The sequence below is a fragment of the Seriola dumerili genome, unplaced genomic scaffold (assembly GCF_002260705.1).
Source record: "Seriola dumerili isolate Sdu_G_001 unplaced genomic scaffold, Sdu_1.0 BDQW01000056.1, whole genome shotgun sequence".
NCBI classification, from domain to species: domain Eukaryota; kingdom Metazoa; phylum Chordata; class Actinopteri; order Carangiformes; family Carangidae; genus Seriola; species Seriola dumerili.
The window spans coordinates 4,686,375-4,696,583 of NW_019174311.1; the positions used below are offsets into that span (position 1 = coordinate 4,686,375).

General features: G+C 45.2%; 1 protein-coding gene across 1 annotated transcript; it reads right to left on the bottom strand.

The window, feature by feature from the left end:
- Positions 1-57: 57 nt before the first annotated feature.
- On the bottom strand, positions 58-1,482 carry LOC111219208 (probable G-protein coupled receptor 61). Its single transcript, XM_022741820.1, has one exon. The coding sequence runs from the start codon at positions 1,480-1,482 to the stop codon at positions 58-60; it is 1,425 nt and encodes a 474-aa protein (XP_022597541.1).
- Between the last annotated feature and the right edge of the window lie 8,727 nt (positions 1,483-10,209).

The following is a 10,209-nucleotide window of genomic DNA, read 5'->3' on the forward strand; positions in this document are numbered from 1 at the left end:
AACTAAGTATATTTCTTGGATTATTGGATGGTAAAAGAGACAGTACGTGAGAGGCAGCTACAGCTCTGGTACAGTTTTGTAGCAGTTCTCGTTCTCTGATACATGTAGCTCATTCTTCAGCTGTTGCCGCTGTATGAACTCTGAGGTCTCCTCAAGGATCTGCCCTGGGATGTGGAAGTCAGCTGGCATGTTCTGCTGAACAGCTGACTCCTGAAGGGCCTCAGTCTCTGCTGCCTCCGGGCTGGCTCTGCTGTGAGAGTTGCAGGGCTCCAGATTGCATCCAGTGCCTTGAAGGAACTGCAAAAAGTTCTCCTCAATAGAGGCCTCGCGGCTGGGCAGCTGCTCCCCTTCACTGGGCCCTGCCCGCTTAAAGAGGCAAGCCAGGTGGCGGCCCAGCTCCTGGCGAATCTGCCGGTTCAGGCAGCCGTAGAAGAAGGGGTTGGAGGTGAAGCAGAAATAGCCAATCCACGTGACCACGTCCTCCAGCTGGGCCAGCGAGGCGGGAGAGGTAGACACCACAGCCGAGTAGAGGTGGAAGGAGAAATATGGCAGCCAGCAGCAGAGGAACTGGCCCCCCACTGCCACCAGGACCACTGCGGCCTTCCCGCCGCTGAAGGTCCTCTGAGGGGTGGCGCGGGCACCAGTTCCTCCGAGGCTGGCTGCCATGGTGGAGTGGCTGCTGATGGACTCTGAACGTTGTCGTGGCGTGTCCATCCAGGTGGGGAGGGGACCGTGCTGCATGGCCGCTACTCGCGCCACCTTGAACATGTTGCAGTAGACCACCAGAATGATCATCACAGGGCACAGAAAATAAATAAATGTAAAGAAGACCATGAAAAGCAGGCGTGTGGTCCTGCCTCCCGTCCAGTGGAGAGAGCACTGTCTCTGCCCGGGAATGAGGACAGAAGGAGTCCCCGGACCCTGGTTCCCCTGGAGCAGCCATCCCAGGAGAGGTAGCACTGACATGACAACAGCTTTAATCCAGATTCCCACCACTACCATCACCACCACCCGCACCGTCATCTTCACCTCGTGACGCATGGGATGGACGATGTAGTAGTAGCGCTCCACGTTGATGGCACAGATGGTGAGGATGGCGGCACTCACTAGACACACACTCAAGCAGAGGTAGCTCCGACACAGCGCCTCGTCCACCAGGATTCGGTCTGACAGCATCCCCAGAGGCATCAACACTAGCGCTGCCAGCAGGTCCACCAGACAGAGGTGGAACACGAAGGCAAATTTGTGCAGCTGCGGCGTTTTGGTGATGACAATCATCACGGCCAAATTCCCCACCACTGCCAGCACATCCATGATGAGCATAGCACACAGCGCCAGGGACTGGTTCAGATTCACCCCACCTCGGCTGCTCGTGATGGGCAGGGTCACGTTAGAGATATTCGGATGCAGTGAGGCCGGAAAAGTGGGGAGGCCGGAGAGAGAAGTGTTCCAGGAGGGGCTCGGTGTGACAGGATGCTCCATGAGAGGATGGCATAAGGAGGAGAGAGTCTGCTGAATTTCACGGGCCCATCACCCATCCTCCCCTGTCGTAGGGTGTCACTGAGAAGCTCAGGCGGTGGTGTCTGTCATGGCAGCAGGAGCTGTGCAAGCCCTGACCCCTGGAGACTTCAGCCCAGAGCTCTGCAGACAGTCACAGGAGCTTTCACTCGATTCCTCGAAGAGTCTCTCTCCAGTATGACCTTCAGTTGAAAATACCTGAAATAAAGGAGAGAGTCCTGTTTTAAAAGCAGACACTGGTGAAGATGAACATTTCAAAACAGACTCACAACATGCACTTAATATTAATACTGATACTAGTTTTCTAATGTTAGTTCATGACATTACTACAGGTTACATTTTAAAGAATATTACATGACAGAACATTACATACAACCTTGCTAAAAGATAGGCTAGAATAATGTCATCTGGAAATTTGACAGCTTCATACATCTGTCGTCCAACCGCAGTTAAATTCTGCAAATGTTGGAGAGGAAATCCTTAAAAACCATCAGTCTATTCAAAAGCAAGTCTCTGTCTGTGATCTGACACGTACAAGCTGGGTCGTATTACTCGTGTGCCATGGCTGTCGGACTTGACTTGAGTCTGCGCTCACTTGTAGCTAGGGTCATAATTTACCACATATTTGACATCTGCATCCTCAGATGTGTGATTTGAGGGCAGCCGGTGCCCCAGGGAGAAGCTAAGAGCACAGAGTGGACCATATGTCCCCCCCCCCCCCCCCTTTACAGAGTCAAGAAGTGAACAAACTGCGAAACTCAGCACTACAGAGCTTCCTGCTGTCTGGAGTGATGGGAGGAAAAGATCAATAAACATTTTTCATATGATTAGAATCTTAAAATGAAAAATATAAAATGTGAAGCTTCCTATGACTTTAATAATTTATAAGAAAACACATTTTTAAAAACTGAATGATGGTGCAGATATGGATATCTTCTTAATGTAGCTCCATTTCTGATGAATGGTGGCGGAGCTCCTTCAGCAGTGTAAAAAGGTATTTGTGTGGCCAGAGGAGTAGTCAAGAGGTCCTGCGCTGTTTACTGTCATAACCTCACCTGGACACAACCCCACACACTGTAAAAGCCGTGGAGCGAGCACTAAGCCTTTGGTACATTTCCATATGCTGCACACCTGCATGGGCAAGTTTTCCATTTCACAAGTGTGACAGGCTTCGTCCCTGCAAGACACCTGTTCTTTTTTTCCTGCCCACATACGCACATCAAGCACAACAATCACCTGACAGACGCAGGCGTAAGTAGGTGGCCTTTGCCGAATAGGTCAAAGGGTTACAGTCACCTTCAGCCCAATTAAATAATCTGTAAACGACGCCTGAGCTGTGATGTAGCAACAACTGCGGGGCGACCCTCAGGTGATTCTTACTCTGATTCAGCGCGGACTGTAGCACTCCAAGGACCACCGAAATTCAAAAATGTGCTGCAAATGAAACACATTATCACCACAAGTCCCTGAAGTGAAATAGTTTAATCTCTCACAGGATGTTTTATCAACTAAATTAGATAAATGTGCCCGGTAGCTGTTTTAAAATGGTCAATTTTATCCTGTCAAAACCAGATAAACAGAACAATTTAAACAGTAAAAGGGGAGGGGGTGCTCACATGCTGCACAGACTATTTAATGCAATCAAATCAATGAAAGTAGTACAGTTTCTAGTCGAACGCTGCCTCAGAAAAAGCCCAAAGAATTCACACAAAGCTAGGATATAAGGTTGCGGCAGAATCTCTCTCCGGCTGCCAGCTGGAAACCATATGACCCTATCATATGCACATGACACGGTGTTTACTGCGTGGAGAAAACTAGCCTGTTGTTCAAGTGTCCCTTTCATTACAAAGCACTTTCACTCCTCGGCAGCAACATGCAAGTGATTAACACATAAACTGAGGCATCTGTTTCCAGAGAAGTCTGCACTTACGCAAAGATAATGTGATGTGTGTTGTGATGAGAAAAAGACACTACCCCTTGAGTCAGATTTTACCCTGTGCCACCTTTCCAGCATCCTAACTTCAACTCCCCCAACCCACCCCACCCCCACCCGTCCCCCTCCCTTCTCCCCCCCCCCCCCCCAAAAAAAAAAAAACAAACAAAAAACAAAACAAATAAAAAAAACAAAACAAACACACAACTTGTCCCCACAGTCCGGTAACAGGGCAGGTATGAGTGGAGATGTCTGTGATGATAAGTCGGTGACATACCTCAGTCTGGAGAGGGCTGCTTCCTCCTGTGCAGGTTCACAGTCTGCTGAAGGAAAGCCGACCTGTTTCGCTCTCTCTCTCTCTCTCTCTCTCTCTCTCTCTCTCTCTCTCTACCACACACACAGCAAACACACACACACACACACACGCACACTGACTACGTCACAGGGAGAGAGAGGGAGGAGAGAGAGAAAGGGGAGAGAGAAGAGGGGCGCTCCTGTGTCTCCTCCTCACCTGGCCCCTTTCATCTCGTCATCACGCCGACCGCCCACCTCCCCATCCCTTCAAACACACGACACGCACCTCCCTCCTCTCAGCTCTCCTCTAGCCAGGTCTTCGATCCAGGTGGAGAGGCAGAGCAGGAGCAGGAGGGTGAACCAAAAATAAAAAGAGAAAACAGGGGTCCTGTCTTCCAGCTTGTGATGCACAAGTGGTGCACACACACACATACACACACACACACACACGCGCACACACACACACACACGCACACACACACACACACACACGCTCTCCCACCTCACACACTTTCATACACACCGGCTCCGACATGTGCCCAGGGCAACTGCAGAGCCGTGCAGCGCAGACAGGCAGGCGGCGGGTGAACAGGCGGCACCCAGCCTCCCCTGCTCTCCACTGGGTCTTAGTGCCTCGCAGCCTCTTGGGCTCCACATGGAGGGACCGTGCTGCTTTTTCACACGTTCAGCTAATCTCACCGCAGGTCACATCAGGTGCCACTAACAGGCGCAGGAGTACTCGACAGTTAGGAGAGAAAATCACCTTCAGCCTCAGGATCAGCATTTCTCTAATTCTCTGTCTCCTCATGCTCAGCTCGCCAAGATCTCCCCCCGATGCACAATCCGGCAAAAGCCCTCTCACGAGGCTGGATTGTTGATTCAAGGAGAGGAAATGAATCCCAGTGGTTAATGTTAATGAGCTGAGATTAACATTTACTAAAGCACGGCCCACACAACATACATATTACACTTACTTAGTCCTGCCGAGAGGAATGAGTTTGTTTACCACTGGGGTGTGTGAGATGAAGGATCCTATGGATTGTGCAATTCAGAGGTTTAGATCTCTACTATGTCTTGACTCCAGCTGCATATTTAACCTGTTAGACCTGAGAACAACACAAACAAGCAGCACACAATGTAAAGTCACGCAGGCTACAGAGAAGAATAAAAACACAGTAGAGCTGAAACAATCAGTCCATCAATCAATTAGTTGATTCGTGGCAGAAAATTGACTGGAATCGTTACAAGTGTTTAATCGAGCAAAACAAGCAAATGTTTGTGTTCATATTATTTTAGATAGAATGTCTTTGGGTTTTGGGCGGTTAGACACAAGAAGGGTGAAACTTTGGTTTTTGGATATGTCATAGACTAATTGAATAGTTGAAAAATAATCAACATATTATGTGACAATGTAAATAAGTGTCACAACAACATAACAAAGCTTTAAAAGCCTCAACTGGACTGATAGAATCAAGGTTGCAAACTGTTTACAATTAGATTTTTAATTAAAAAGGTGAATAGTGAATAGTGAATAGTCTTTCCATGTGTTCGTGTGGGGTGTCTTGAAATTTCACACACTTTTTAATCTATAATCACAAAAACAAAAATGTTGCAAAGAAAATATGCAACACCTACCACAAAACCACACTGTAGAAACAATAACACAAGATCGAAGGTTTTCTACAGCGGGCTGAAGCTGTACGGCTTATTACGCCTACTCTTGTTACAACACACAACTTATTTGGCATCAACAATATATCAGACAAAAATATCTAAGGTTAAGTAACATTTGGATCCCAGCCCAACCATTTCAATGAGAGGAGAGATATGAGGGTGTTGGAGAGCTTTTACAGTAGACACTGCTACAGAGGAACTTTAATATCTTGAGATTGTGACAGACAATGATTTTGTGTTTATTTCTGTTTGTCTCATTGGCCCGCTGTTGCTGCTTCTGGCTCATATCGAATTAGACTTTAAAATGATTTAATAAGTTACAGTATTTTACTGTGCATATCGCCTTTGTCGCCCAACTTACAGGGTATGGGCTTTTTTTTCAGTAGTGCTCTGAAAATGACTTACTCCTCCCTCTGGATTTGCATGAATGGACTGTCGACACACATCAGTCTGTGACATCTCTCTTTCAGGCAGTGTACTTCCTGAGGAATTCATTCATCAGTGGAAGGGGAGCTCCACAAACCCTGATTAGTGCATGAGTCATCGCGTCTTTTCACGGATAAATCAGTAGGTAAATTGGACACATGCTCATGTATTGATCCAGTTGCTGTGGTACTGTTAATATCCACAAAGGCATGAACCTGTTTTGTCTTGCTCACTGTTGATTTTGTAGCATGGGGGGGGGGGGGGGGGGGGGTCAGGCTGTGTGCTGCTGCTGCTGAGCGGCTGCGGTCGCTCATGTGACTCATAGGAAATAAAAACAGAATCAGAAATTCATTTTTCCCTGAGATGTGTTTTAGTAGTGAACTGTGTTAAGGCGAGTGAGGCACAAAATAATAAACGCCCTGAGAGTTTTTATGTATCATAAGCCAAGATGTGATGATAGCGATACTGTTGAGGCGTTTTGAAGACGGGAGCTGAACATAGAAGGGTCTTTGTTTGTGTTTGTTAATGCTGCGCTCTTCAAGTGTGTGTGTGTGTGTGTGTGTGTGTGTGTGTGTGTGTGTGTGTGTCCTGTGACTGTGCTCGTGTCTGAGGTGTAATCACAGAAATAGCAGATATTTGTTCATACCAGCAGCACCATTCACAGGGGGAGGGCAACACAATGGTTTCAATGGCAACCCCAGCTTCAGCTTCCCCTCCCCCACTCTCCAACCCCACCACCTAACCCCCCACCCCGACCCCTCATACACACACACATTACCAGCTATTTGGTGTTGTGTTCATCGTGTTTTGCATCCATGTTGGGTCAGTGATTTATTTTTTTCCCCCCATTTAACCTGACACAGGTGGACTGATTCATGCTCAATTACAGCTGCTGATCCAATGTTGTTCTGCAATGTGATCTCAGATCTCATCAGTAGGGGGAGCTCTCACATTTAACAAGTAACTGCAACACCTGAAATCCCAGAAAATGTCCCTGTGATTCTCCACAACCACAGATTCACGCTCATGGAGCAGGACTTTTCATGACATTTAGTTATTCATAGAGTTGTACATCTGACCAGCCATTAAATTCTGGTTTCACACTGTTTCGCCATCACGCCCGACTTCTTGATAGTCGAGGGGAATTACAAACATTTTTAAGATGAATTTGTCAGAAGGTAAAAGATATAAAGTGAGATGTTGTGGAGAAAATGAAATTTTTGGGTGCATCTGTGTTTCTGCCAGTGCATTTCAGGTCAGCAGTTTAATGCAGGATTCATTCAAGCAGTGTGCACATATTAGTGCACTTTTCTATAAAGAAGAGATCATGTTGAACTGAGTATGCATATTTTCATTAAAAGCAAGTTAATGGCAAAAATGATTACGGTCACATATTTTTCATATACGTTCAAATTCTTACATCAGCGTCTGCGATGCCTATTAGTCGTCAATACATTTACAAATCATGTGGGCTGCCAGTATCTGACCAGAGTTAAATCAGCTGTGCTCCAGTTTCATCCTCCCACAGCACCCCAGAGAACAACATCCACCTGAGCGGTCACATCAGACTGATTACTAACACCCCATAATGCACCTGAGCAGATGGAGGAGGCTGCACGCACTCAGAGTGACACTGTGCATCCTCACATATTTAAGCTCTGCTGCTAGTCACAAGTTATGAAACATTTGATGCTGTTAAGTGCAGCTACGAGGCCTTTAGAGAGGAGCAGTGATCCAAACTGGATTTTTGAGGGTGTGTTGAGTCTCTCACAGTCTGTTTAAATCTAGAGAGAGAGAGAGAGCGAGAGAGAGTGCATGTCAGTAAATGTTTATCTACATGCTCCACTTACTCCATCAGCGTTATTAGAGCATGTAACATAACATCTTAATCCTACCTGGTTTTAAATTCTGCAGCACTGAGGAAACAACACATCGCACACATTACTACCCAATAACACTTGTATTTAAAGAAATACATATTTTACAGCAAAGATTTGAGTTTGATGGATACACTGCATGACTGAAACCCACCTTTTATTTTAGAACTGACTCAAACAATAAAGATCATAAGTACAATGTGGGATAGCTTGCTGGGAGTCCTGGGACAACCTGCCCTCCGTAGGCAGCCAGAGAATACACTACCCAGTGATGGTAACTGGTTTGTGCTGTTTGATTTCCCAGAGTCATGCATCAGAGTCCAAATAGACACAATTAGCACTCTCTGTTGGCTCCAGGTTGGCACTGTCATCCTCTGCACACACTGAGTCACTGATGAGAGCTGACGCTCTGGGCTGCCTGTCTGGGGAAGCATAATAACACTGAACCTCAGAAAAGGAGCCAAGACTGTGAGAAAAATAAAAAAAAAGGAGGGCAGTACAGCCTCTTGCAGGCATTTGAGTCTAAGCTCCTGCTGCTGATTCTACAGAATCATTTTGTTGTCGCTGCAGTGATGTTATACCATATTTTATTTTTTTATTTTTCAGCGTGTTCTAGTAAAATGTACATTTCCAGCACACACACAGATGCCCGGTGACTCTTTTCAGTGTCGCACTTTTTATTGTGAGAACATCATGACTCCACTTCGAGTTACTGCTCTGTTTTCACTTATCGACTGAGTAATGTCATGTCATTCGACTGATTCATTTGTTGATTTCTGATTATCATAAGAAAGTGTTTTTTGAGTGAAATCCCACATTGAATTAATAAATATATGTAAAAACACAGGTTTGTATTCTGGCATCAGCTTATCAGGAAAGATAAAAAAAAAAACTATTCCCAAGATCCCTCCCAAAACATTTTGGGACTCTTAAGAGATGACAGGATCCATGAATAAGAACGTAGTATCGGTCTGGTGGTGCAGTGGGCTGAGATGTCCTTGGTTGAGTCACACATAGCCTACAGGGACTTTGCTGCTTTACGCTGCAGCAAAACATGACCTTCATCTGTTAGGAGGACACACAGCTCTGAAGCACAAAAATGGACCTAGTGGACCAAAAATACAATGACATGAACATCTGTTCAATGTAATTCAATCAAATGTATCAGGCTGGTATAAACCTTCCCTTTGTTTTTGTTAAAACCTTATTGGAGAGGTGGGATTAATCTCTGCAGAGATTTTTGATGTTGTGCTGCGTGATTGCACTTTATAAAGTGTTTGTGTTATTTTGTCCATCCCCAGTACACAGTGGGACTCTTTTGCTTTTAAAGATTAAGCCTTTAAATAAATACTCGTTAAACCCACCTATGTTTATTTAATATATATATATATATATCTTTAACCTACACAATTTTTTGTACATTATAAAACTAAATCATGAAACCTGAACAGTGTGGTGCCATTGAAGCATTTCAGGTGCGTTACAAACATTCAAAGTTTCAAATATGTTTGGAAAGAAAAAAAATCTCAAGACACTCGAGTCTTTCAAAGCGATGATGAGAATTAGAGCTCTTTGAAGGGAGTCAGGTCTTATGACTCCTTTCCTATCCAAGAGCTGTTTTTGCACAACAGCCCTACAAACACGAATGTTTGTCGCTGACTGACTGACTGATGAAGTTTCCCAATTGGCTGTTGCACTCTGAATGAATTGAACACTGAATGGGATGTCCCTCTAGCAAACTGACCACAATTTCACACACGCTTTCTCCAGCAAGTTGTTTTTCTCTAGTGTTGTGTTGCTGGGGGTTACTCGCTTTATCTTTGAAATAATTAGGAGCAGTGAAATTTGGGGACAACATCAGCGACCCTTCATTTATTATTTATTATTATTCGTGAAGCAGGGTGTTAAGATTTAAAGTCGAGTCTTCATCAGAAATTAAATTTGCTTATTTTCTTCATTGCTGAGTTAGAATAGGTAAACATATAATCACTCTACTATCTGTGCGGTAAGTATGAAACTACAGCTAGCATCCAGTTAGCTTAGCTGAGCTCAAAGACAGGAAACAGATAAGGGGGAAACAGCCAACATGGCTCTGTCCACTGGTAAAAAAAAAAAAAAAAAAAACTCCCACCAGCACCTCTAAAGCTCACAACAGCGTAAACTTTAGTTTTTGTGTTAGTACTTCCCTGTTCCCCTGTTTCCAGTCTTTATTCTAAACAATGCTAACTGCTAGCTGTAGCTTCAGTTTTACTGTACAGACATCTCTACGTCTCATTTCAACCGTTTCCTAGAAATCATATACAGCTAAATAGGTTTTGTAGGAGACGTAATCGCTGGCTGGATTATCTTCAGAGGGAAAGTATTTCAATGAATGTGCTACTTTTGTTAACAGCAGAAAAGTCGCCTGGAGGTGGTTGGGGTGGATGGCCGGACAAAGCGCACGACTGTCACACCAGACACCAGAGTTTGCAACCACAGTCGCGTCTG